The 26,461-nt window shown below is 59.8% G+C and overlaps 2 protein-coding genes and 1 non-coding gene across 9 annotated transcripts; 1 reads left to right on the top strand and 2 right to left on the bottom strand.

Annotated features, from left to right (window-relative positions):
• Positions 1-7,525: 7,525 nt before the first annotated feature.
• MRPL28 (mitochondrial ribosomal protein L28) lies at positions 7,526-10,571 on the bottom strand. Of its 2 annotated transcripts, none has more exons than XM_060078116.1 (6): positions 10,519-10,571; positions 10,004-10,301; positions 9,165-9,317; positions 8,711-8,845; positions 8,529-8,615; positions 7,526-7,920 (listed from the first exon to the last, which is right to left on the bottom strand). In XM_060078116.1, the coding sequence occupies exons 2-6, from the start codon at positions 10,289-10,291 to the stop codon at positions 7,813-7,815; spliced, it is 771 nt and encodes a 256-aa protein (XP_059934099.1). In that variant the 5' UTR covers positions 10,292-10,301; positions 10,519-10,571; the 3' UTR covers positions 7,526-7,812. The 2 variants fall into 2 exon arrangements, with proteins under 2 accessions (XP_059934099.1, XP_059934100.1); XM_060078117.1 differs by lacking the exon at positions 10,519-10,571 and adding an exon at positions 10,401-10,497.
• Positions 10,572-10,883: 312 nt separating this feature from the next.
• Positions 10,884-21,235, bottom strand: PGAP6 (post-GPI attachment to proteins 6). Of its 6 annotated transcripts, none has more exons than XM_060078808.1 (13): positions 20,994-21,235; positions 17,273-17,450; positions 16,997-17,189; positions 16,597-16,724; positions 16,126-16,394; positions 15,723-16,042; positions 15,236-15,323; positions 15,037-15,160; positions 14,483-14,619; positions 13,896-14,074; positions 13,681-13,827; positions 12,738-12,854; positions 10,884-12,389 (listed from the first exon to the last, which is right to left on the bottom strand). In XM_060078808.1, exons 1-13 carry the CDS (start codon positions 21,115-21,117, stop codon positions 12,093-12,095), a joined length of 2,301 nt encoding a protein of 766 aa, XP_059934791.1. In that variant the 5' UTR covers positions 21,118-21,235; the 3' UTR covers positions 10,884-12,092. The 6 variants fall into 6 exon arrangements, with proteins under 6 accessions (XP_059934791.1, XP_059934792.1, XP_059934794.1 ...); XM_060078809.1 differs by having other exon boundaries at positions 16,597-16,691; XM_060078811.1 differs by having other exon boundaries at positions 17,390-17,450.
• Positions 21,236-23,757: 2,522 nt separating this feature from the next.
• Positions 23,758-23,864, top strand: LOC132477200 (U6 spliceosomal RNA). The gene has a single exon (XR_009530220.1). It is a non-coding gene; the product is annotated as a U6 spliceosomal RNA (small nuclear RNA).
• The last annotated feature ends 2,597 nt before the right edge of the window (positions 23,865-26,461 follow it).

Below are 26,461 nucleotides of genomic sequence, written 5' to 3'. Positions count from 1 at the left end.
ATGTGGAGACATCACACCAAGGGTGTGAGAGACACCACCAAGTAGAAAGGCTTGGAGCCCACACACACGGTACCCACTTGGGTGGACGCAGAGAATGTGCCTATAAAGGCAGGAACTACCCCAGAGCATTAATACCAGTCGTTGCTGGAGGGCAATTAAGGCGGGCTCCAGTCTCTTCACACATCAGGAAGAAGGTCTACAACAACGCTAAATTAATCCATCAGAGTGAGGCCAGCCTCAGGTGAGGATCCTGGGGTATGGGACAGCGCTGACCCATGGGGCAGTGTCAGGCGGGGTGTGACTGCTGTGGTCGCCCCGAGTCAGCCTTGGGACCAGCAAGAAGGTGCCACCTTGAGCTTCCTGGGCCGGCCAGCTCCATGGCCACCCTGGGCTGGGGCCTCCCTGGGCCCCGACTCTGCCTCAGGCAGGTCCCCCACCTCTTTCCACCTGTGTCTGGCTCCTCTCACCCTTCCCACCTGGGGGCAGGTGTGTCCTCCAGGCTGCCATTTTGCATCCCTCTTGTTGCCTGGAGTCCTCTTGCCAGCCTGCAACCGAAGCTGCCGCAGACAGGCGCCCAGGAGCAACCCCAGTCCCAGTGCCAAGCTAGGGAGGTAGGGGGACAGGAGCAGGGCTTTGCTTCAGACAAACTGGCTCCAAGGTCATCTCAGTGGTGCAAGACACTTTCTGACCCTGCTGCTCTCTGTCATCCAGTCCTGGTGGCCCCTGCTCCTAGGAGGCACCTCATCCTGCCCTGGCCTCTTACAGGCCAGGAGGTCCCACCCACAGAGATGGCGAGCTGAGCACTCCGCCATTGCCGGCGCGGGCAGTACGCTCACAAACGGGCGCGGTGGTCACCTGCTTGCTCCTGCTCGCTCAGAGCCCGGAGTCCCAGGCCCCGCAAGCCGGTGGCATGCTCGTCTCAGGGTCCCTGCACAGACCACTCACCCAGCAGACCTGACACAGCTCCCCTCATCCCTGCCGGCCCCCAGGAGTCAAGGGCGAAGCCCCAAAGCCAGCACACTCCATGCCAGGGTGCCCTCCACACACCCCCAACTCAGGTCTCACCCTGTGTCCTGAGGGGGTCCTGTCAGTCCAGGCTGAGGGGCACAGCAGGGACACCTTTCTGCACTGCCTCTCTGGAGGATTCTGACTGCAAGGGTGTGTCTAGTGGGCTCAGGGATAGAGGATGGGCACTGAGGGCTCGAAGGCCAAGATGGCTCCCACCAGCCACAGGGGCTTGGGAAAGAGGAGGGGTGAGCAACCCACCCCCCCCCAACCCATCACCTCCCCAACTTGGGTGCCTCAGTGTCACCTGCTCAGCTCCTGCCTCCCTGGACACTTAAGCGTCTGCCTGTGTGTTGGGCCAGCCAGAGACTGTGGGCACCTCCTCGAGCCAGAGTATCCTCCTTAGCAAAGTGAGAGTCCCAACGTGATCCTGCTGGCCTCAGAGGTCTGTGTGTGGCCCTCCATGAATGGGCCCAGGCCACGAGATGGAGCCCACGCTGGCTGTGGTCTCAGACACGTCTCAAACAGAGGACTGGGCCTCCTGGCCTCGCCCACCCCCAGTGCTATTTCCCCAGGAGCACTGGTGTCCACATGGAAGGGCCAGGTTCCTGGGGACCTCGGCCCAACTTCTGGAAGCAGCAGGTAAAGTCCCACCTTCCCAGTCAGCCTCAGGCTACTCCCCCTCTGGTCTTGGGGCCTGCCCCCGCCTGCCCGCCTGCTGCACTGACCCTCATGCCCGGCAGACTCCCCCTCTGTCCTCTCTGTCCCTGTCCTGGCTGCCCCATCCCCGAAGGCCTCTCCCAGTGCCGTGAGCGCTCACACCCATCTGAGGATTATTGTTTCTCCTTCCACCTGACACACCTCATTCCACCCCCAGCCTCCGCCCCGGCCAAGTCCCCATAGTCCTGGGGACCAGGGCCACCCCTCGAGCTGATAGCTAGGGGCCTTGGTGGCGGGAGGCAGGGAAGTGCTGCCCCAGGTGGGCCAGCTGCCCCCGTCCCCAGCCCACCCCTCCAGGTCTGCCTCCGCCACCCGCCCTCCACTTTGCCATCCCTCGATGTCTCTCTCGGCTGCCTAGGAGCCCTGCGGCTGCCGCGGACCAGTTGTAAGTATGTGATTATGTATGCCGGGTCCCTCTGGCCCCTTTGTTGCTGCAGAATCTGTCGTGGCAAACAAAAGTGCACTGGATTAGCCACAGTGGATTAAAAGATTTGCTTCTCAGAGTTTACCTAATAACCTAACAATCGCACTGACGGAGGCTTTGAACCTCTGAGACACACTCGCCAGGCCATCTGGGAGCCCTGAGCCTCTGCGGGCAGCAGGACGGTTGGGGTGATTACAGGCAGCCTCCGCCCGTCTTCACACCCGGCTCGGCCGTGGCGGGCCTGAGCGCTCGGCTCCTGCCAGGCCCGTCTGGCCCAACGTGGGGACGAGACCAGACTCCAGGAGAAGAAGATGGAGGCCCAGGTTGGGGGCCAAGGCCCAGGCAGGACCTCCTTCCAGAGGGCCCGCTGCCCAACGCCAGGTGTGGGTGGTGGGCACCAGCCCTCGCCTGCACAGGCCCACCCCCCCAGGGGCATCCACACGTCACACACAGCAGCAAGGACACTGCAACATGGAGTGCGGCCATGGCCGGCAGGTGACACTCCGGGCTCCACCATGCCATGGCGCACAGCCCCACGGCCAGCGCCCCTCAATGCGCGTTCCTGCACACACGCGTGCACACGCGCACACACGCACACACACACACGAGCGCATCCCTCTTTGATCTCCAAAGGACACTCCATTTACAAGCTCTTAATCGCAGCTGCCTTTTCGGGGCCTGTCCTCTGAAGTCCCGAGTAATGGGATTTGGCGCTTCTGATCCATCTTGGGCTGACCACTCCCCGTTATAGGTGGACGTTTTTTCCTTTTTTTCCGCCTTTTTTTTTCTTCTCGAAAAAATGCTTCTGAAACCGCACTGCCTTGACATGCCTGTTGCCTAGCCCTGGGAGCAGTGGCCGGGCAGCTGTTACGCCCAGGGCCTCGGCCAGTTGGGGGTCTTTGATGCCGCCTCTACGTGAAATCTGACGAGAAAGACCCACGAGAGCGATTTTCGGACCTCGGTGCACTGGGATTCATCCTGCCTTGTGCCGTTTCCTTTGTCTCTCTTCCCATGACCCTTCCTTGGGGTATTTGGGGAGAGGGTCCCGGGGTGAAGGTGCAGAGAGTGGGGTGGGCTGAGGGCTGTGGGCTCAGCCACAAGAACAATGGGCAGCAGGGAGCGCGTCCACCTGTCTGCCTGTCTGCCCGTCTGTCTATCCGTGCACCCACCCAGCTTACCTCACCTGCCTGGCTCCGTGTGCCTGCTCCCGCCCCACCGGCCCGCGCTCCGCCATGCTGGGCCTGGCTGTCCGTCCGAGCACTCTGAGCCACTCCAGGAAGCGGGTCCCTGCTCTTGGCCACTGTGTGGCTGCAAGGAAGAAGCGTGACTCTAGGCTGCAGCTCGGGCTCCCACCGCCGATTGGCTGAGGCAGGGACCAGATGACGGCCTCGGAACCCTATGGTAGCCATGGCAACCAGCCCCTTTAGACACCGCCACCCCCGAGCCACTCCTGACTGCGGAGGGAGCAGGCGGCACCGCTGGTGGGCCCACGCCAGGGTCCCCTTGGAGGGTCGGGTCAGATGTGGCTGGATGGTTGCTGCTCCTGCACCAGCTGTTGGGTGTTTTTTTGTGTGTGTGTTTCACGCATGTCCAGTGTTAGGGGTCCCTGTCCCTCTCTTGGGACATGTGCTAGGCCACTCCATGCCCTTCCTGATGCCCTGGCAGTGGCAGGAACAGTGTCCTTGCAGCCCCTACTGAGAGGAAGACTTCAGGTCAGGCTTGTCCCAGGAGCTGAAGGCCAGGCCCAGTCTGGTGAGAAAATAATGCGTGAGGGCAGGAGGAGGAGGAGCAGGAGGAACTCCCCACCCCCAGGAGGCAGATCCAAGCTCTCCTTCGCCTCAGACCCCAAAGGGCCTCCGGGCCTCACCTCTGCCTGCCAACCCCTGTGCAGCCCTCTCCTTAGTCCTTTGGACACACAGACACACACAGCCCCAGCATGGCCCTGCTGCCCCACAGACCTTGTGTCTCCACCCAGTAGGACCCTGGGACACTTTCCAACCCTGTGTCTTTGCACCTGCTCTTCCTGTGGCCTGCCCCAAGGTCTGCTGGCCTCAGTGAGGCCTTCCCTGATGTCTCAAGGCCACAGCTATTCAGCAAGGGCACAATGCAGCATCACTCCAAGAACTGGCCACCCTGGGTGTTGCAGGACAGAGAGCAGCCCAGAGCCACCCCCACCCCATCTCCATGACAACCCCTGGCCTTTCAAAAAGCCCCTGGGGTCAGCACCTCCTGGTCAAGGTCCCCTAGGGCACCTGAGAGCCCTAGGAGGCCCAGCCCCACCTGCTGAGCAGAAGATGGAGGAACAGCAGGGCTTGGAAAAGCAGGTGTGGGCCTCAAGCCCCCAGGAAGAAGCCAAGGCTGAGGCAGGCCCCTGCCGAGGCCACTGCCAAAGCCAGAGGGACCCAGGAGTAAGGGGGAGCATGGAACAGGAGTCCATAGTCGTCACACATCTGAGGGAACAGGCACAGGGCAGGCTGGGCTGGGCCCAGAGTCACAGGGCACAGAAGCTGCTCGGCCAGCACCCTGGACTTATCCTGAACTCTTCACACTGGCCTGGCCACACCCCAAGCTGCCCAGTCATGGGGCTTCCACCCCCAGCCTTGGGGCATCCCCTGCTGTGCTGGATGCCATGCGCAGACAGACCTTGTCCAAGGGCAAAGTGGGCTGGGTCACCTGTGGGTGGTAAAGGGTCCATGGCCTGGAGCCTCATTCTGGGGCTCAGGGTGAGCAGGGGACGACTCTGGTGTGCTACGGCACAGGGTGCCAATCTGCACAGGGCTGGTGCTGCTGGGCAAGTTCTCCTGACCTACGGCTCCAGCTAGGGGGCAGCCAGTGGCGGTGGGAGGAGAGGGGCTCAAGGGGGCAGCAATGGATGAAGGTTGAGGTGGGTCTCAGTGCGTGTGGATGGGCCCCACAGCAGCTCCCTTGTGCTCCCAGCACCCTGACAGGGCCCCAGTTGCCCTCTGCACACCTGCCACCCTGCAGACCCTGATAGTGAGGGGTCAAGCACAGAGCCCTGGATTGAGCCCTGCCCCTCTCAGCCTAGGTTGTCCCCTCTCTAGGTAGGGTTGGTCCTTTTGCCTGCCCTGGGACACAGGGACAGTGGAATCAGGCAGTGGACACAACAGGGCCTTGAGACATCATGGTGTTGATGGCCATGCTACTGTCAGGGCCTCCAGTGCTGGTCCCGAGGGCCCCTCCCCAGTCCATAGCCATAGTGATGCTTCACCCTCCTGTCCACAGCCCAGCATGGAAACTGACTGGTTGAGCTGTTGTCATAGAAACACATAGGAGGGTCGACCCAGCTGGTGCAGAGACAGGGGCATGGCCTGTTTGCAGCCACGGGTCAGTGCAGGGCAGCTCATGCTTCCACAGGTTCGACCTTGATCAGCACAACCCCCTGCCCTGCACCAACCCAGGGTCCTGATGCGCTGCAGGGCCTCAGCCAGGGCAGAACCGGAGCTCTGACAGAGCAACAAAGAGACTGTGGTTGAGACTGTGCAGAGGTGTGACTGACGGAAATGAAGGCAGCTCAGGGGCCTCCGCCTGACCAGGGCCGGGAGGGTGGGATACGTGGAGGGCAGGGACGCGTGGCTGATGGGCAGCTCAGCTCCTGGCTCCGTGCCTGTGGGTGAGTGCAGCCCTTGTGTCCTCTCCCCACTCCCACCTCCCAGAGGAAACCGGAAGGTCTGGGTTATTGTTTTCTTGGGGCTGGGGAGTAAGTCTGTCACTCAGTGAGGGCTTCTGAACCTTTCCTGAGTCAAGGATTTCTGTGAGAATTTGATGGAACTGATGCTGCACCACCAGAAAAATGCTCATGTTTTAGTTCTGGGGCCAGGACCACACTCAGACCCCCACCTCAGTCCAGCCTCAGGCTATGCGAGGGGCAAGTGACCTGCTAAGGGCATGCCAAGCTCCTCCCAGGGGCCAGCAAAAGCCCAGCCTGGGCCCACCAGTGCTGACAGGGAGGCCAATTCCACCCTCCATCCACCTCTCCCCTCCCCTGGACTGCTCACACCTGGCCCAGCCCCCACCCTGCTCAGGCCACAAGCCCTATGCCAGCGCCAGGTCCCTCAGGTCCCTCGAGGCTCCAGGAATGCCACAGGCACCCCCTCGGCCTGTGGTCTTAGTTGGGGCGGGAAGGAGCAGGCAAGGGAGGGGTACCTGAGTCAATATCAGTGAACTGGGGCTGTTCTGGGTGCCCATCGCAGGGGTACCCAGGCAACAGACTGGGGGGGTGGCGGGGGGAAGGGGTGGCAGGGCACAGAAAGGGGATCCTGAACGTGGGAGGGAACCAGGAGGTGGAAGCTGGGGAGACTGGCCCACCCAGAGCACCAGCAGTCTGTGTGGTTCAGACAACTGGGCTGGGCGTTGCCAGCCCACAGAGCCGGGCCAGGCATGAGCTGGGCATCATCAGCTTTTGGTAAAATTCTTAAAAAATTAAAACGGTCACAGAATAGGGATGAGGACACGTGGGGTCTCAAGGTGTCCCCGGAGGAGACTGGGACTGGTGACCTCTGGGGCATCCCCCGCCAGGGCTCTGACCCCAAGGCAGCCCCCAATCCTGGATGACCTCCTTGCAAGCCATGGAACCCTCCAGGGCTCTCTTGCAGCCGTGCCCACTGGCCAGCTGCATGCTCCCTATGGCCTCCCACCCCATAAACACAGCCCAGGTGGCATCACTTCCATGGCTCCCTCAGGGGAGCCTCGTGCCCCTCAGTCAGTTGCCAGGACCAGGTCAGGGGAACCCACCTGTGTCCTCCCAGAGAGACCCAAATGGGTCTCGGTGCTCAGGACTTCCAGGTAGGGTCAGCGAAGAGGGTCATGCCACCCCCCAATCTCAGAGCAGGAAAGGCCTCAGGTGCCTGGTCCAGTCTCCCACTGGGGGCCACATCCCCACCCAGGTTCAGGTCTGGGTCAGCTGCAGAGGAACATGTGTGTCACAGGCCCCGCAGGCCATGTGGCCTCTGCCTCCTTTTGGACCGTGACAGGGAGGTGCTAACAGAAGCTCCAAACTCAAGGCTTTCCCTGCGAGACACTGGCACCAGCAGCACCCTCTGGGGCCCCTGCACCTCCCAGAGCTGGGGGGGTGCTCGCCACCCCACAGGCAGTGCTGGTGCAGACACCATACAGCCACTCTCAGAGCCAGAGCATAGCACCAGGCCTCTGCTCTGGAGAACATTCCAGGCAGTGTGCAATGAGCAGGAGCGAGCACAGTCCTACTCTATCCTAGGATGCCTCCCACAATGCTGGGTTCTCCCACAGAAGAGAAAAGCACCAAAACCTTGCACACCTAGGGACCACCACCCACCTCAGCTGCGTCCCGGGTCTCTGAGGCACAGGGTGAGACTGATCCTCTAAGCAAAGCAGCACACACACAGCCCGGCTCAGACTTTACTCACACTGTCCCCCGAGGGTGGTGACATGCCTTGGCAGGGCCTCCACTGTGGGGAGCGGGGGACAGAGGCAGCGAGAGGGCCCCAGGCCTCTGGGGATCCTGGGACAAGAGACCTCCTGGGGCCTCCACAAAGCCCACCCCACCCGGGAGCTGCACGGCCAGCACACACAACCACGGGGGCCCTCACCACCACCCCAGGCTCTGTCCATGGTGCCAAAGGGGGCGGGGTGCTGAGCCTGGCTGTCAGGCCCAGGTCCCAGTGCGGCTACGTCCTGCTGGCTCTCTTCTGCACCACTGCCGGCTCAGACAGCGCTTGCTGCTGAAGCTGCTCGATCAGCTCCTCCACGTAGACCTTGAACAGAGGAACGGGGTCCTAGAGAGACAAGGCAGGTCACGGTGAGGCGCTCTGGGGAGGGTGGGGATCCAGCTCCTGACCAAACACCGAGAGGAATTGAGCATGAGAGGACCAGGCCCCTCCGGCTTGGTCACGGGGTCAAGCAAGGCTACTTGCCATCCGCTAGCCCCCAGCCCAGAGGACAGTGCTCTGTTCGTGGGAGAGGAGCCACAGGGGCCTTGGCTGCAGAGACTCTGGGCAGAGAGAAGGGGCAGCAGCTGTGACGGGCCCCCTGTCCTGGCAGCTATCACACGCTCCAGAGTCCTCTGGAGGACAGACACAAAAGGCCTCAGTGCAGTACTGGGCAGACCCTGGGGAATGCTAGGTGGCCACAGAAATCGATGGTGCCAAGCATCCAGGTCTTATCCACCTTCCCATCCACGAAACCAGCCAGGGGGGGCAGAAGAGGGTCAGGACCTGGAGGGGAGGGAGTGGGCCACGCGGAGACCACAGCCCACGGCTCCCGCTGGGCAGCAGTGCCTCCCCAAGCCCACCCAGTGCCCCTGTCAATGCACCCCAGGGGCTGCTGCTTGGCAGCTGTGCCCACTCCTGAGAGGGCAGGGCAGCTGGTGCTCACACACGCTCACCTTCTCTTCCAGGAGCCTCTGCTTCTCCACGGCCTCGTCCAGTGTCAGGCCAACCCACTCGGCTTCTGCCTCTGGGATGACAAACGCCTGGGCAGACAGAGACGGGCTCGCGGGTGAGGTCAGGGTCGGGCAGCCGGCCAGGGGGCCCACGAGGAGCAGTAAGTAAAGGCTGGAGCCCTGACCTTGTACTTGTCGTAGATGGCCGCCCTCCTGTCGGGGTCATCTGGGTGCAGCTCGGGGTCCTGTCGGGCGAGCCGCAGCAGCATTCCTCGCTTCAGGTCCATCCCAAACTTGGAGCACAGGTCCTCCTTCGGGGTCTGGCAGAAGGCTCTGCATAGGGCCAGGTGCTGCGGGCAGGGTCCTGCCCACCCCACCAGCCGGCCCTTCCAGCTTCCTCCCCAGCAGCTGGCAGCCCCCAGGCCAGCCTGGTGGAGCACTTTAGGCCAGGTGGGCAGCCCCAGCACCCAGACCAGAAGCGAGGAAGGTCTAAGAGCAGAGAAGGAGGTAGCTGTGCTCCCTCGGCCACATGGGCAAGATGGCCGTCCACAGTGATGGCTCCCACTGGGGCTGCCCAGAAAGGGACATGGTCCCGTTTATATCTCACAAAGAACCTCAGTGTGGTGCAGATCTGCTTGCCTTGAGAATGTAGAAGTCAAACCCGTAGGCCTCGTCGATGAGGTCCAGGGTGCGCATGGTCACAGTCACGGTGAACCTGGTATCCAGGATCTCACTGTAAAGCTCACGCTGGAACAGCTGTGGCTTCCACACCTTCTTCACCCTCTTGGAGAGCTGAGGGGGCAAGAAACTTGGTGAGCGCTGCTGCTTCTCCCCACACACTGGAGTGGGGAGACTGGGCATGTGCAGCTGCATGAACCAGTCCCCACCTGGGGACCCAGCTGCCCACCCAGAGGTCAGCTTCTCCCCAGACTTTGCCCAAGTTGCTGGTGTTTATTCCAGACACACCGCACACACAGCCATAACTCCACGGTTCACAGGTCATCACATCCCAAACCAGGGACGAAGGGCCCAAAGGCAAAGGGAGACGCTAGCCTAGGAGGCCTCAAAGACATAAGCCCCCTCCTCCCCCCAGGCTCCCCACCAGAGGCAACACAGCTCAGGGGGCAGACTCAGGAGACCTGCTCCCAGGTGAGCCTCTCAGCCTTCCCAAATGCCAGCCCTGTAGGTGTCACGAGAAGTAGGGTAAGTATGGCGGTCAAGCTGACAGGGGACCTTAAACCTCATTCTCCATCTCTTCTCCCCACACAGGGCTCCTCATCTATACACTTCATCTGGCTGCCAGAACCGTGACTTTTTACTCCTGAGGACACTCTTCAGAGGGAGCTGTGTCTCCACCAGACTATAAGCTCCCTCTCCCCGAGGGGTGGGGGTCCCTTTCACTGTCCAGGTACCTCCAGAGCCCGGAGCAAGGCAGCGAGGCCCAAGAAGTACCGCTCAAGCCCGTCCTGCTCACCCACCTTGTCGTTGTTGACGTATCTGTGACCCTGCACCCAGCCCTCGCCGCCCCAGAGCCCCAGCTGGGACTCCGGGGGATAGTAAATGGGAATGGGCACGTCCTCCACGCGCTCCCGCTGCCCGTTCTTGGGGTTGATCTTGATTTTGACCCCGTGTGGCCTGTAGTGCACGGGAGTGGGCGTCCGCGCCTCCTTCAGGGAACGCAGGTAGTGCTGGGGCAGGCGGGAGTAGATGCCCTCCCGCAGCCGGAGCTGCTTCCACAGGCCGACCGGGACCTTGTGCAGGGGCATCGCGGCGAGCCTGGCAGGAGGAAAGGGCCATCGTCACGCGCGCCCGGCAGGACGCGGGCCCCGACACCCACCCCCGACTCCAGCCCCCGGCGCCCCGCCCCATTCCTACCCTCACGTGCCGCCTCGACCCCTGCCCTATGGCCCCGCGCGGCCCCGACCCCAGCCGCGTGACCCCGGGCGGCCCAACCACCGCAATACCCCGACTCCAGAGCCGGCCCAGCACCTACCTAACCGAGTCCCGCTCCCCGGCGGAACCGGAAGTTGTGCCGGGGCACCTTGCCCTCCATCCGCCCCTGACTGGCTGCAAAGCCGGTTGGTCTACACCCACCTCGTCCCGCCCCCTTTCCCGTCTTTAGGGACCGTGGAAAACTCGCTGCGGAAACGGCGGCAGCTGCAGGCACCGTCTGCAAGTGTGGGCCCATTTCCCGGGAGCAGGGACCTGTCATTCTCAGTCCCACCTCCCCTCCTCCCGGAAGGAGCGCAGAAAACAATGTAAAAACTCTTTTGCCTTGAAACATCATGTAGAATATTAAATTCACCAATCACAGTGCAATCAGAGGTACAGAAAAATACGTCTTACATACGTCTTAAATGTCTTGAAAAAATTCCTCCCCAAAATCCTGTATATAAATGTTTCCGCTTTACAAGCCTAGAGAATGCTCCAGTGGCCAAGTGCTGGGTGACTGGGGGTGCAGGAAGCCTCCAGGGAGGCCGCAGCCTGCACAGGACTCAGAAGGGAAGACGCCAGGGCCAAAAGATGAGAGTGCGTGCCCCCCATCCTGGGCTCAGCAGCCCTGTCCAGCACCCTTACGCAGACAGCAGCCCCTTAGGGAGGGGCAGGGCACTGCTCCTGGGGCAGTCAGCAGCCCTTACCCGTGCTTCCACCACAGAGGAAGGAGAAAGGCAGGGCCAGGTCTCCAGGAGCCCCTCCCCAAACATGTGGTTGGGTCAGTGCGGGGCGGCAGCCATCACCTTCTCTCCTGGGAGTAACTCAAGGAGATGCTCCCTAGACAGGGCCCAGGAACCCAGGGGTCAGTGGGACACAAAGATGGGACCAGGTGTGCCCTGCAGGCCCAGCACTCCCAGAGCAGCTTGGCAGCCCCCTCCCCAGGAAGCTCATCTCAGGGGCCTGCAGCTCCAAAACTGAGAGCCAAAGGGAGTGAAGGGGGAGGGCTGGACAGCCAGAAGTCAGCCTCCCCCATGCTACCCATGGCAGCTGGCCCTTACGGACACCCCAGTGCCATCAGCTCCCTGGTAAATGTGGTCACTCCTTCCCATGGCAAAGGTATTAGCAGGGGGCATCCCCATGCCCACGGCAGGCTGGCATTCAGAGCCACAAGGTGTCAATGAGCCAGAGATGGCATAGTTCCCAGCCTACGGGGCAGGGGCCCGTGGGAGGTGGGCTCAGGCCTCCTCAGCCCACCTGGGTCTCTCATAACACAGCCTCACAGAGGAATAGGGCAATGGGGGACTCTTACACCACATCTCCCTCCAACCATCCCCAGGCCAGAAGAACTCAGATCCTGACCCCACATGGTACCTGTGGTCTCCAGGCAGCCAGGCCCAGGCCCCAGGGGCCACTGCAGATACCCGCTGGGACCTGCAGAGTGACCAAGTCAGCTGGCAGCCAGTGGGCACAAGGGAGTTGGGGGTGTGGTCCTCTCCTCAGGAGGAGAAAGCAAAAGAGTGCTCAGGGCAATTTTATTCAGTTGGAAATGGATCTGGACAGGGTCCCTCTCCCTTGGTCCTGCCCCTGGCTGGAGAGATCATCAAAGCTGCAGGTGTCCCCAAGCTGGCTGTGTCATGTCACTGTGTACAGCTCGTCCCGGTGGTTCTTGCAGATCTCATAGTGGCAGGTGAGCTTCTGGGAGCAGGCCCAGGGCTTGGTGTGCTGTTCACGTGGTGGCAGCAAGAAGGCTGCGCTCCCTGCCAGCAGCATGTGCCAGATGCTGTGGGTATAGTAATAGTTGTCGCTGGTCATCATGGAAGTGTAGATGGTGATGGCCACAGCGGCCATGGAGATGCCGGGCAGGAGGTAGAAGACCCAGCGCTGCCAGGAGTGGGGGTAGCAGTGGCGCCGGCGCCCGCAGCGGTACACCTGGAGAAAACCAGCACACGAGTGTTGGCACAGGGGCTGCAGCCACAGCTCCCAGGGGCCTGCCCAGGTCTGGGAGTGTGGGCTGCTTGGAGGGGTTCAAGGGCACAAAGATCTATGGGTTCCTCAGGCCCAGGCCCTGGGCATGAAGCCACACTGAGCCCCTGTGGGTGCCACTGGCAGCCCTCAGCAGATCTGGAGGACTCAGACCCAGGACTGAGAACATGGCCAAAATGAGGGGCCATGCTCTCTCCTCCCAGAGTGAGCGTGTATGGAGAACCCATGCTCTTTTACCCCAATTACCAGGAGAGGGAGCCTGGGCAGGACCCCAGGCCTGCTCTAGCTCCTTACCCACATGGTGACCATGACCACAATGGCAAAGAGGCAAGGCCCCATTGTGTTCCAGGCGGCCCTGCGGTCCAGCTGCAAGGACATGGCGAACACCAGAGCGCCCAGGAGAAACAGAACCTGGGCAAAGCACAGGGACGATGGCAGGGTCACAGGAGCCCTAGGCCTGGTTTGCCTTTGATGGCACAAGGGCCAGCAGGAGCAGGTGGTTTGGGCCTGCTGGTCATCCCACTGTCCCTACTGCCCCCCAGCACCTCTGCCAGTCCCCTTGGAGCAACTGGCACACCCTGCCCTGCTCTGCTGGCTGGGAGGGAGATGCCCCTCCTCCAGCTCCTGCATTGCTGGGATCCATCAGTCCCAAGGGTCCATCCACAGGTAGATTTCTAATGTGTTTTGTTTTGGCCACGCTGCACAGCTTGCAGGATCTTAGTTCCCGGACCAGGGATTGAACCCACGCTACCCTCAGCAGTGAAAGCACAGAGTCTTAACCACTGGACTGAGAGGGAATTCCCCACAGGTGAATTTCTGGGGCACAAACTTGGGCAGGCAGGGCACCAGGGCACGCATCTCCATCAGGCAAGCCCAGCTGCAGCAGGAAAGTCCCCGAAGTGTCCTCAGCACCAGGGACTCCAGGAGCACAGCTGGGCGCTTCTCAGGGAGGTCTGGTCCAGGGTTGGGGCTCCAGGCCTCCTCTCTGAATGGAGCCCTAGGAGACAGACGGGCCTCGCCCAACCCTGCCCACCACCTTCCTCTCCTGGCATCCTCCGAGCAGCTGACACAGTCCCTTCACAACTGGAGGCAGCCTCTACCAGCAGGCGACTGGTCAGTACAAGAGGTTTCGAACGGCAGAGGCCAAACCCCCTTTCTGGTGTCTCTCTCGACACGCTGTGCACAGGGGCCTCCGCGCCCCCAGAGCCCAGACCCCGGGTATCAGGAAATCACTCACATATTTCAGGGCGGCCTTCAGCCGGGCCATGCAGAGGACGGTAACCCAGATGGACACTCCGGAGCCCAGGAAGTCGCAGTACTGCAGCGTGTCATAGTTGAGGATGCACAGCACCGCTTCACCCGGCTGGTCGCAGGCGTGGTAGAACTGTGGGGCCGGGCAGTGAGCGGCAGCCCAGGTCCCCCTACCACCCCCAGGGGAGCAAGCAGGCCTACCGTGGAGAAGAACATGGTGTAGGCGTAGACAGAGGCCTCCACCAGGAGGGAGCGGTGCACGGAGATGGCGATGGGGGCCAGGAACACGAGGTTGCTCAGGGTAAGCAAGAGGGCAGCCGCCTTCTGCTGGGCCGCCGTCTGGGCTGTGCTGTTGTCTGTGCAGCTCCATCCACGCCAGCCTGTGGGCCAAGGCAACGCAGAGGGGGCTGAAGCTGGGCAAGTGGGGCAGACTTGGCAGGGGGCGCTTTGGAACCTCAGGGCCCGCCCCTCACCCAGGGCCCTGCAGAGAAGCCCCTTCCTCACCCCTGAGCAGGCCGGGACAGGTGTGGGTAGGCGTGGGGCACATGTGGGTAGGTGGATGCCAGTGTGGGTAGGTGGGGGCAGGTGTGGGCAGGGGAGGCCAAGATCAGAAGGCAGTACCATCTCTGGGGGTGCCTCTCTGTGCCCGCACGGGGGCACGGTAGGGGTGGGAAGGCGGCATCTGTCATTGCTCTTTGGGGGCAGAGCTGGGATGGGCTCCCAGAGGAAGGCACAGGGCTGGGAGGCCAAGGGCACGAGTGGGGGGAGACATCAGGACCATCCCTCACCTGCCTTGCAGCTGCAGCCCGCATACAGGTAGCCATGTCTGCGCAGCAGGAGGCACTGGCCGTAGGGTCCACAGTCGTTCAAGCAGGGCACCAAGTACAAGGTGGTCTCCACGAGGACCGAGGCCTGCTCACACTCCCTGCAAGGAAGGGGCCATAGGAAGGCTGGCTGCTGAGGTCTGCCGGTCAGTCCCCCACCAGTGCTCCCAGCAGGGTCTTGGACACATGAGCCCAGAGTTGAGGCCCCCGAGCTCCGAGCCCTGGAGGACAGCAGCCACAAGCTCTGCGAGGCCAAGATGCCCCTCTTCCTCCTGCTGCCCGAGTACCAGCCTGTCTGGGGCTGTGTCCTGGACCAGTCCCCCTGCTTGTGTCTGGACTCTCAGAGCTGCCACGGGAGGAGTGGCCAGGTGGAGGTGGGGAACCCTTTAGAACTCCCAGGAGGCAACTGACCCTGCACGGCGTGCAGGAAGTTGGGTCAGCCCCAAACTGGGATGCGGGCAGCCCTGTCCATGGTCCCGAGCGCAACCATGTGGCCGGCTGCCCTCAAGTTTACTTACTCAGGTCTCTCGGGGCACATGAGCTGCAGGGAGAGGTACCAGTTGTCTGTCTCTGGGTAGGGGATGATGAGGTTGGCCGTGGGAGAAGAGGCACTCAGAGACAGGGGGTGGCCCTCGAAGAAGGCTGCAGGGGAGGAGGAAGGCCCGGTCATAGGGAGCCAGAGGGCCTGCTGGTCCCTGGGCCAGATGCCCCCTATACCTGTGGTGCAGCTGAGCGAAGCGTTGAAGCTGAGCAAGGGAGAGGCAACAGTCACACAGGCTACCACTGAGGTGTCGGCAACCACGGTCTGGAAAGGAGGCCAGTCAGCGTCAGTCCCTGGCCTCCACCTCAAGTTCACCCCTGGTGCTGGGCGCTATTCTCTGTGGCCCCCGCTGGCTCAGGGCGTACCAGGACCCTTCCCCTCCAGGCCTGGGGCACCCAGCTTCTGACCCTACCTGCAGCCCTGGGCCTGCCGACGGGGACCTGCTGCCCCGCAGAACAGGCCTTCTGTGTCTCAGATGGTGCCTGTTCTGGCCCAATGCGTGCCGAGCTCACTTTGTTGCCCGAAAGGCCACCCCAATCCCGTCTCCGTGCCGAAGTCGGCACAGGGAGGCCTGAGCAGCATCACTCCGCCCAGGCAGGTCTGAGTCCTGGGCCCTGAGCCCTGATCCGAGCCAGGCCTCTAGGGGCTCTTGGACCAAGGTACCTTGTTGACCCGCATGGAGATGGTGAGGGAGCCCCCGCTGTCCATGCCCGTGTTGAGGTTCAGCCGCATCACCGAGGGCATGTCCGACTGCACGAGCACCGAGACCCTGTCCAGGGGCTGGAAGCGCACAGATACCACGTCCACGTCTTCCCGCAGGACGGGGAAGCTCCTGAGGCAGAAGGGGCCGCCGCCCACCCTGCCCCTCCGGTCCAGGTCCTGGTAGCTGGGGGTCGGGGGCAGCAGACCGGTGGAGGCATTGCTACTCTGGTTTGGGCTGCTCTGCAGAAGGTGCTGGAAGTTCACACTCCACGGCCTGCATGCTGTTAGGACCACAAGGGGCTCAGCTGGAGGAAGGCCTGAGGGCGGAAGGCAGGGGACAGAGCCATCTCCCCGCTCAGCCCACCTGTGAGGGCAGCCACAGCACTGAAAGCCACGGACACACGGGGCCCAGCAAGGCTCTTGGCCGTCACTTGCAGCCACCGGTCCCAGGGTGGTGAGGGCAGCAGCAGGCGGCAGGCCTGGGTGGGGCCGCTGCAAGTGAGCACCTTCTGGAAGTTTCCAGGCAGGGTGGCCGAGCCCACGGTGAGGCGCACAGGGCAGCCCAGGCTCCCGTTGGACACACAGCCCTGCAGCTCCAGCCGCAGCTCCTGGGTGTACTCGGGGACGAAGACTCTGCAGCCAAGGGGATAAGGCCTCACTTGGGCTCTCTGCAGCTTCAACCAACCTCCCCGTATACTTCACCCTCAGAGTGGTAGCCAAAGGGGGCGAGACACCTGGCCCCCACTTCTTAGCACGACCCAGAGACGCAGACCCACCGCTCTTTCACCCGCAGTGAGGACAGCAGTACCACCCACTCCACCAAACCTCCACTCACTTGAGGTAGCTGGGGTAGGAGAGGAGGGTCTGTGGAAGGGGCACGTCAGGCTCCAGAATGGAGACCTCGACCACTCGCACGACCACCATGTCAGGCTGGAAGATGTAGGCACAGGTGGGAACAAAGCCCTAAGGAGAGAGCAGGCACAGGGGAGAAGGGGAAGCAGGAGGGGGCAGCAGGGCTGGACCAGAGAGCCCTAGGGTTGAGGGAGGCGGGGCTGGACCAGAGAGCCTGTGGGGGAGGGTGTCAGGGCTGAACCAGAGAGCCCTAGGGTGGAGGGGCAGGGCTGGGCAGCAGAGCCCTGAGCAAAGTCTGCCCTGGGGAGATGAAAAATAGGGACTGGCCATTCATGCACTGTGGGGTCCTGCCCACACCCTGTCCCTGGAGGGAGCCCCCTTACCTTCACCTCAATCTTATGGGATGAGGGAGGCAGGTGGGCGGCCACAAACCAGTCCCCAGGTGCTGGGTGGGAGATGTTGATGGAGGCGTTGCTGTGCAGCATCTTGAGGAGGAAGGAGGGCTGAACGGAGGTGTTGTCAGGGAAGCTGGTGCCCAGTGGGTTGATGACGGGAGGGGCGCCGTAGCGGAAGTACCTGGAGGCAGGGAGAGCAGGGCAGGCTCAGGTGTCAGGCCCAGGCGGCTCAGGCGGGGGCGGGGGCAGCGGGCGGGCACCTACACGGTGATCTCCATGTTGGTGCAAGTGGGGCCACTGCCCCTGGACACCTGCAGCAGCCAGCGCAGCAGTACTGTGTCTGGGGGTACCCGGAAGTGGAAGAGCCTGGCACTGCCATACCAGCTGTAGAAAGCCAGCTTCTGCGGGGCCTGCGAAAACTGCTCCGACACCAGCCTGGCATCTGCAGAGAAGGCGCTGTCAGCGGGCCAGGGTGCCCAGGATCCCCCTCCCCTGGGGAGAAGATGGAGGCCCTCATGCCTGGCCTGGGCTGGAGAGAAGGGGCGAGGGAAGCCAAGGAGCCCCTGGGATGCCTGGCATGCCCACTCTGACCTCGGAAAGGTCACTGCTCCCCCCAGCCTTTGGCAAGGGCCCAGGGCTCAGAAGTTTTCACTCAGGCATCACATTCCCACTCACGTCCACACATCCATCTTTCTAAACCCCTCCAGCCCTGCCAACGATCTCTAGCTCACAGGCTCAGTCCCCCACAGCCATTCCTCCGCCAAATTTCCCCAGTTCTCCACATCCCATCCACCAGCCACCAGCCACCCCTTATCAATGAGTCCCACAGCCACCCAACACCGATCACCCCAACGGTCTCAGACCTTAGAAGCAGGAAGAGCCCCACTCAGAGGGTAGCTCCTCTCCACACTGGTCACAGCCCCGCGCCCCCGCCTCCCTCCACTGCAGCCCTGGCACATCCAGGGCTGAGGGATGGAGTCTGAAGGGCACAGGAAGTGGTCAGGGCGGGAGCCCCCCCAACTGCCCTGGGCACTGGACGCCAGGACACTCTCCCCCACCTCCTCTGAGCTTCCCCAGCTCCAGCATCCTTGATCCTGGTTCCACTGGACAGGCCAGGGAGTCCAGGTCTGGAGGCTGGCTGCCTGCTCAGGCCATGATTTGGGATACAGTTGCCCCAGAGCCGTCATCCCTCCTCACCCAGACAGGAGGCAGGCAGAGACCCTGTGGGGAGGGGACCTAGGCTGGAATGGCTACCCCCCAGCTCCAGTGGGCACAAGCCCCTGCAGAGTGGCCCCAGCCCGGGGCTCCCCTGCGCCCCAGTACTGGCAGTGGCTCCCAGGCTCCCACCTCCGTGACTCCCCAGCTGCCCTCCCCCACACACTCCAAAAGTTTGCACTTGCAGCCCCCTTTTGTCATGCCAGCCTTTCCCAGACCAGCTCTGAAGGTCTGCTGGGACTGGGCACAGAGGCCTGTGGCCCCACCCTGGATTAGGGCCCTCCTGGGAGTGTCCATTAACTGGCACAACCTCCGCTGGAGCATGTGTCTGGGGCTCATGGTGTAACCACCTGCCCCATGAGTGGGTGAGGGTGCCCACTCAGACCCTCCCTCTAGGGCCTCCCACAGAACAGGCATGCTCTGGTGCTCTCTGTGTTCCAGGGGTGGCTGACAAGGCACCTGTGCTGCATGGTAGGAAGCTTGGCCCCACTGCCAGCTCAGGCCTTGTTCTCGGTGTGACCTTGACCATCCCTTCCCCTCTCTGGGTCCTAGCTTCCTCTGAGTTGGCTGAGGCGGACAGCACCTCCCTTTGGCTGCCCCTCCCTCCATGGTTAATGGATGTTAAAGTGCTTTAAGAAGAAATGCATTGTGGACACAGCAGGGTGTGGTCTCCCTCTCCTCTGAGCTGGGTACCTCCCCCTGTCCCACTGGGAAACTGGCAACTCACACTACCCCAGCAGCAAGCCCGGGCCCTTCCAGGTGGGCCACGTGAGCAGGTAAGGGAACCAGGTGAGCAGCTGGCTTTCCTGCCAGCCTCCTGACCCTGCCATGGAAACACCCTGAGAAAAGATAGCAGCCCACTTGCAAAGCCAGTCTGAGCTCTGCTCGGAGGAGCCCGGTATGGGGGGCTGGGCAGGGGTAGGCATCACATAGGACACACTCCAGGCTTTCCAGGTGCCTAGTGGCCACCAAGTCCCAACTGCCAACTGTGGCCTGAGTGCCAGGAGACTAGCAGTCACTGAGCAAATACAAACTTTCTCCTGAGGCTGCAGCAACCCTCCCCCCACCCCACCCCAGGACCACAGGGCCTTAGAGAAACAGTCAGCCAGCCCACCAGTCACCCAGCTTCTAGATGGGGCCGGGTAGGGGAGGTCCTGCTGCAGTGTGCAGCCCCCTGACCAGAGAGTGGCCAGGTCCTCTGGCCCCTGCCAGCCCTGGACACCTGCAACCCAGCTGGTGGCTGTGAAGTTTCAGCAGGTGCATGAGAGATAAAAGAGGTCACCCTAAGACCCAGTGGTCCCCACTCCCAGGCCACACAGCCCCTCCAGCACCCCACCCCCAGCTCTGCAGCTCTCCATCTGAGCCAGATGTGGAAGACACATTTCTGATATCAGGGAGCACCAGTCACATGCACACCGGCTCTGCCCACAACCCCCTCCAAGGACACAGGGCTGGGGGTAGGAGAAAGAAAGTCCCTGAGCCTGTCCTGGGAACCCTAGAAAGGGCACCCTGTCCCACATCCTCCAAACCAGGACAGGTACACAGTGCGGAGACCCTGCCCACCCAGAGACCCCAGAAGCCAGGATCACACAGAAACCAGGATCACTTCAGCAGGCCTGGGAGGTGAGCAGCTGCCCCAGGTTTTCCATCTCCATAAACTCTTCACCAGTGACCCCTCACCTAGCCCTGATCCCTGATCCCGGAAAAGGAGTAAAGGAGAAAGTAAGGATGACTTTCTCATCGGTACCCGATAGAGCAATTTAATCAGGGGCCCATCTCGGGGAAACTGCCTTTCATTTCAAGCTGTGCCAAGCTCAGAAACCAGAGGCACAACCCTCAAAGAAACAGGAGCTTGGAGAAGCAAGATTTCAGAGAAGGGGGGATGGGCTGGGAGCCAGCCCCAGGCTGTGCTTGGTAAGCTGCCTACTGCCCGGTGGGGCATCTGGGCCCTCCCAGCCCCACCAGCCTGGCCACCAGAGAGCCCAAGGCCTCAGGAATCAGGCAATTTACTCAGCATCCTCAGGTATCCTGCAGAACCCCAAGGACAGCACCTTCTGGTCTAGCCACCTCCTTGGGCCTTCGTCAAAGGGAGTGGAAGTTCCCAGACAACACAGAGGTGCCCATTTCTCAGAACCACTCTGGCCTGCTAGGGTCCTGAGGACGACTGGGAGTCTAGCCTCCAACAAGCAAGGCCAGCTGTTGAAAGTGACCGCAGTAGGGTGGTGGTCACCTTGGGCGGGTGGAGGCATTACACCCACCCAGGCTGCTACTCTAGGATCTAAGCAACTTTTTCCCAACTCCGACCCTCTCCCAGACCAGATGGGGACCCGGGAATCCCACGGCCCAACGTTTCTTCCCAGGGGCTCGCAGCTCCCCCCCACAGCTCTTGGAGTCCCAGAAGAGTCCCCCTGGGCCACTTCACCCCCACGTCCTGGTGTGCGAGGCTCGTGCCCGACCAGAACCCGTTGGGAGGAGGAGGAGCAGGAAGGAAGGGAGGACTCGCTCCAAGGGGACCGTCTGGCCGAACCCGGCCCCGGGGACAGAGGAGGGGGCGCGGGTGTCCCTTCTATCGCCCGCTGTCACACTCGGTGCCCCGCAAGGGGCCGCCCTGCGCCCCCAACACAGGGTAGGGACCTGGGCCCTACGTCCGCGCCAGGTGAGCGCACAGGTGCCCCCAGGTGACTCACAATCCCGGCCGCTCCCCCCGATGCTCCCTCCGTCCCCCAGCCCGAGCTCCCGGGATGGCGCCCGCGGGTCCGCGCTCTCTCACCGCTCTTTTTGCCGTCGCCGGCGGCGGCAGGCGAGGACCGAGCGAGCAGCAGCAGCAGCAGCAGCGGCACAGCCACCGGCACCGCCACCGCCGCGCCCCCGGTCCCGGTCCCAGCCCGGCGCATGGCTCCGCGCTCGGCCCGGCGCTACCCGACCCGCGTACCCGGCCGCCCACCCCCGCCGCCGCTCGGGCAGCCACCGCCGCCACTGCGGCCCCAGCCGCCGCCTCTGCCCTGGGCTCCCATCGTCCGGGCCGGTCCCAGCCGCCGGCGCCCCGGGCACTTCCGCCTGAGAGGCCCCGCCCCGCCGGGAGCTGGGCCGGAGAGGGGCGACGGGCGCACGGCACTGAGCTGGGCTCGTGGGGCGCGCGGGGAAGGCGATCTGAAGGAGGATGCGGGGCGGGGGGCGACGTGGGGCGGGGGGCGACGTGGGGCGGGGGGCGATGCGGGGACCAAGAGGGCGCGCAGGGAAAATGGGTCGGAGGGAGGTCCGGACTGGTGGGGAACTCGGGCCCGCGACAGTGCGCAGGTGGGGGAGGCGGGGCGGGATGAAGTGGAGGGTCTCGGGACACGTGGGACGGAGGGAGGAATGGGGGCGAAGGGTGGCGCGGGACCCCGGGGGCCGCGGGGGTCTTGGTTCAGAGGGAGAAATGGTGGGGCGTGACTTGGAACGCGCAGGAGATTTCGAAGCGTCCGCGGAGTGTCCCCACATGCTTTCTGGATGCGCTGGGGGGACCCTGGGACGCGAGTGTCTTTCGGTCCCTGCTCGTGGGCCGGGCGCCGGACTCCCCGGCCGGCCTCCCGGCGCGTCACACCACAAAGGCGCTACGAGTATGTGAAAAACACTTTCATGGAAAAATGAAAAGGCTCCTTGTACATATTTCGTACACAGTGAAGGTGGCGATTCACGTCAGTGGGTGGGACTCACTCACCCTTGACATCCGGGTAAATTCCAAGAGATTAAGGATTTCAGCGTGAAAAGGAAACGATGGAGGGACTGGAAGAGAACATGGGGAAACTTTTTCACAGTTTAGGGGAAGCGAAGGCTTTTCTACATGTGACCCAGTAGGCTAGAGGCAAGGTAGAAATTCAGCTACGAGCAAAACTGCGTAACCAAACTCAAAAAACAAGCCTCAAATGGGAGGACGCTTGCAACTCACATCACAAAGGGCCGATCTTAATGAGATTACTAATAATAAAGAGTTCCTACAAGTAAATAAGAAATATCAACTCTCCCACAGCAAACCACCAGAGAAGATTACTGGAAAGGATATGCAGATGAATGTTTCCCTCCTTAGAGAAATGCACACTGAAAAGCACCCAGAGGCCTTCTTTCACCTAACAAACCTGCAGAGATCAAAAAATTTGATCCTACCGAAAGGGTGGCATTGCCCACAGACTTTCTTAGGTTTGCTGAGCCTCCTGGGAGCCTCAGTCCTGCCACCGCTGTGCATTTTCCCTGCAGATATGGTCACAGAAGCCTGAGGCTGCATTCGAGTGCAGCATGCACCCAGATATTGGTCATGAGGGTATGGGCATTAGAGTCATGGGTACCCAGATCAAAATTCAAACACTGTGATATTATAAACACTGATCCAGTGGGCTGTAAAAGGAAAACCAGGAAGCTCTGTGTACTAATTGGGAATGGTCTACCAGGGGGACCATTAACTGAAAAAAGGGAAGGGCAGAATAATGTGTTCAGAAAGCTACCATTTTTGTAGAAAAAAATTTTTTTTAAATTTGCATGTCTTAAAGACATAGAATGCCTGGAAGCATCCAGCAGCCAGGGGGGGAAGGGAACCCTGTGGCTGAGGATTGGGAAAAGGGGCTATACCTGTTTGCACCTTTCGAACTTTGTTCGTGTGGGTGTGTTCGCGCGTGCGTGAGAGTTTACCGGTCGGGAGGGAAGAGAAGCTGACCCAGGGAGCCCAAGGCCACTGAATGCTGGGGGGTAAGGGGGCGTGAGGCATGGGGGGGGGCGGTGGTGAGGCATGGCAGGAGGGTGGGGGAAGGAAGCCTCAGGTGTGAACCCTTAAAAGAGACCTTTTATTCCTCTGGAATCTAGGCTGGACCCCCCTCACCCCTGGCCGCAGGGGGCTCCCAGGTTCTCAGTTTAAAGGGACAGAGACCAATTCTGGATTTTGCTGAGCTTCGACTTTAGTGCACTGTACTGACCCAGATCATGCTGGGGACAGCAGCTGTGGTCAGCACTGAGCCCTGCAGACTATTCCAGCCGAGATCCATCCCTGCCCCAGGCTGGGCTCAGCGGTCCCTCACCAGCCTTACCCACTCTGAGGGTCACCTCAGTGTGAGGCTCCCAGGCCAAGCTCCCCAAGCAGGCAGGAGAGGAGGTATCAGTGCTCCATCTAGGGGGCTCAGGAGAACTCTGCTAAGTAACAGAGTATTAATAATGGAAAGGAGGAACTTCCCCGGTGGTCCAGTGGGTAAGACTCCACGCTCCCAATGCAGTGGGCCAGGGTTCAATCCCTGGTCAGGGAACTAGATCCCACATGCATGCCGCAAAAAGGTCCCGCATGCCACAACTAAGGCCCAGCACAGCCTAAATAATAAATAAATAAATAAATATTTTTTAAAAAATGGAAAGGACCCACCTGGGAGGCCTCATCTGAAGATGGAAACAGGCCCAGTGGCAGGAGGCCCTTTCTGGAGGTCTTGCGAATACACGGTTCTGTATCCTACCTCACACTACACAGAAAAATGAATTCCAACTGGATCAGGTTGTCATCTGTCAAGAATAAAATGATAGTGCTCACCTCAGCAGCACATATACTAAAATTGGAACGATACAGAGAAGATTAGCATGGCCCCTGCACAACGATGACACACAAATTCATGAAGCGTTCCATATTTTTAGGCGGGAAAGTGGGGGGAGGGATAAATTGGGAGATTGGGAGTGACATGTACACACGACTATATATAAAATGGATAACTAATAAGGACCTACTTTATAGCACAGGGAACTCTACTCAATACTCTGTAATGACCTATATGGGAAAAGAAGCTAAAAAAGAGTGGATATATGTATATGTATATGTATAACTGATTCACTTTACTGTACACCTGAAACTAACACAACATTGTAAATCAGCTATAATCCAATAAAATTCTTTAAAAAATAAAATGATAAAAATATTCAAAAGAAACTAGAACACGTCCCTTAGAATACAGTCATGGGAAAGAATTTCTTGAGCAAGACAGGGAACCGGGGAACATGAAGAAAAAGTTACTTATTTGACTACATTTTTTAAAATGCTATGTAATTATAAAAAGCGTGAAAGGATAGACGTCATCAATTAAGTCAAAAGACAAATGGGAGAAAACATGTGCTATGTGTGATAAAAGGTGAATATACCTAAGATAGAAAGGAAATTCACACACTGAAAAAAAGACAGTCCAAAAGAAGACACTGGAAATATCCCATATCCCAGCAATTTACAGGAGAAGATGAGAAAGATGAAAGTGGTCCCCTGGTGGCAGTGGGTCACAGGGGCAGAAGATGTTGCCAGGGCAGGATGCCCCGAGAGTGATGCTCTGGTTTGAGTGCTCCCCCTTGACAGCCCTCAGCAGCTTCCCTGGGCTGGCAGATGGAGGCCAGGCTACCTGGGACCCCAGCTCCGAGAAGAAGCCACCCACACTGGCTCCCCCTGCAGTGACCCGAGCAGGGGTGAAAAGAGGTCTAACATGTTTAAAGTTGCAGTCCCAAAAGGATAGGAGAGAATGAGGCAGAAAAAACTGTGAAATTTGGTGAAAGACATTAATGTACAGATTCAAGAAGCTCAGTGAATCCTAAGAAGAAATTGTACAAAGAAAATCATACCCAGGCACATAATAGTCAACTACTGAAAACCAAACAAAAAGAGGAAATATTGAAAGCATCCAGAGAAAAACGACATTCAAGGGAATAACAATTCAAACAACGTATAACTTCTCTGCAGAAACAATGGAGCAGAAAGGACAGGGGGAAGGAGAAAACAGACCTACATGGTTGCAAGATTCCTGCATCTTACATGAAGTGGCACAGTATAAATTCTAAACAGTCTGTGAAATGTTAGGGATGTAATTACAATCCCTAGAGCAACCAGTATAAAAATAATGCTAAGGTATACCTAAAAATCCAATAAATAAATTAAACGGTATTTTAAAATATTCATTTAATCCGAAAGAGGTCAGGAAAGGAGGGAAATAATATAAATCAGAGGGGGTAAACACAAAACAAATAATAAAATAGGAGACCTAACTCCAACCATATCAATAATTACACTAATTATTCATGGACTACACACACCAATTAAAAGACAGAGATTATCAGACTGGATTTTTTAAAAAGCAAGACCCAGCTATCTACATCCATAAAGACATAGATGGGTTGAAAGTAAGCGGATGGACAAAGACCCAGTATGCAATAATAAACATGAGAAACTGGAGTGCCTATATTTCTATTAGATAAGGTGGACTTCAAGACAAAAGGTATCACCAAAAAAAATTTTTTTTCATAACCATAAAAGGGTCAGTTCATAAGGAAGAAATAAATATGTATGCACCTATTAAAAGAGCATCAGGGGACTTCCCTGGTGGTCCAGTGGTTGAGACTCTGTGCTCCCAATGCAGGGGGCCTGGGTTTGATTCCTGATTGGGGAACTAGATCCTGCATAACACAGCTGGGAGCCCGCATGCCGCAACTAAGACCCAGTGCAGCTAAATAAATAAATAATTAATTAATTTAAAAAAAAAACAGTTCTCCATAAACTTCAAAGAATTTGGGTGATACAGAATATGTTCTCTGACCACAATGGAATTAAATTAGAAATCTCTAACAATAATTAGGTATCTAGAAATCAGTGAAAATCAGACTCAGGGTCTCCTGAGAGGCTGCTGGTTCGCAGGTGATGGGGAAGGGGCAACCTGGAAACTTCCACGTTTATCCAAAGAGGCACAAGATTAGAAACAGCCAGAGAGCCGGTGTAGGGCAAGGAGACAGCAGCAGCAGGGCTGGTACGGAGTCTGGTTCTCCTGGGTTGCCCCCTCCTCCCACCCTGCAGGGCAGGGTCTCTCCAAGCAGGAATGTCCCAGAAATCCAAGGCTGTCGCCCCTCATTCCCCACCCACCTCATTCTTAGTCAGGCTGCAAAAGTGTCAACCGGGGCTTCAGTCACCTCAAGGCGGGACTGGGGTAGGATCTGCTTCTAAACTCACATCCGTGGCTGTGCCAGGTCCACACTGGCTGTTGGCCAGAGACCTGGGTTCCTTGTCACGTGGACCTGCCTGTAGGGCAGCTGGAACTCCATGCAGGATGGGGGGGAGGAGAAAGGAAGAAGCAGATCAGCGGGTCTGGTCACCAATCCTGAAGGCAACCTCCCATCTCCTGCTGTTTTCTCCTTGTCACTGGGTGCAGCCCACACTCAAGGGGAGAGGGTTACGGGAGGCTGTGGGCGGAGTGGTTTTCTGTTATT

Source organism: Mesoplodon densirostris, chromosome 16, assembly GCF_025265405.1.
Source record: "Mesoplodon densirostris isolate mMesDen1 chromosome 16, mMesDen1 primary haplotype, whole genome shotgun sequence".
Classification (NCBI taxonomy): domain Eukaryota; kingdom Metazoa; phylum Chordata; class Mammalia; order Artiodactyla; family Ziphiidae; genus Mesoplodon; species Mesoplodon densirostris.
The sequence above is the reverse complement of the archived record's forward strand: the minus strand, read 5'-3'. Positions and strand labels throughout refer to the sequence as shown.

Coding starts and splice junctions, on each gene's coding strand:
- MRPL28 (XM_060078116.1), bottom strand. CDS start 10,291: ATGCCCCTGCACAAGGTCCCGGTCGGCCTGTGGAAGCAGCTCCGGCTG. Junction 9,318..10,003: donor GATACGTCAACAACGACAAG/GTGGGTGAGCAG, acceptor TTGCCCCCTCAG/CTCTCCAAGAGGGTGAAGAA. Junction 8,616..8,710: donor CCATCTACGACAAGTACAAG/GTCAGGGCTCCA, acceptor CTGTCTGCCCAG/GCGTTTGTCATCCCAGAGGC.
- PGAP6 (XM_060078807.1), bottom strand. CDS start 21,117: ATGCGCCGGGCTGGGACCGGGACCGGGGGCGCGGCGGTGGCGGTGCCG. Junction 15,324..15,722: donor TCTCCATGCGGGTCAACAAG/GTACCTTGGTCC, acceptor CCTCCTTTCCAG/ACCGTGGTTGCCGACACCTC. Junction 14,620..15,036: donor ATGTGCCCCGAGAGACCTGA/GTAAGTAAACTT, acceptor CCTTCCTTGCAG/GGAGTGTGAGCAGGCCTCGG.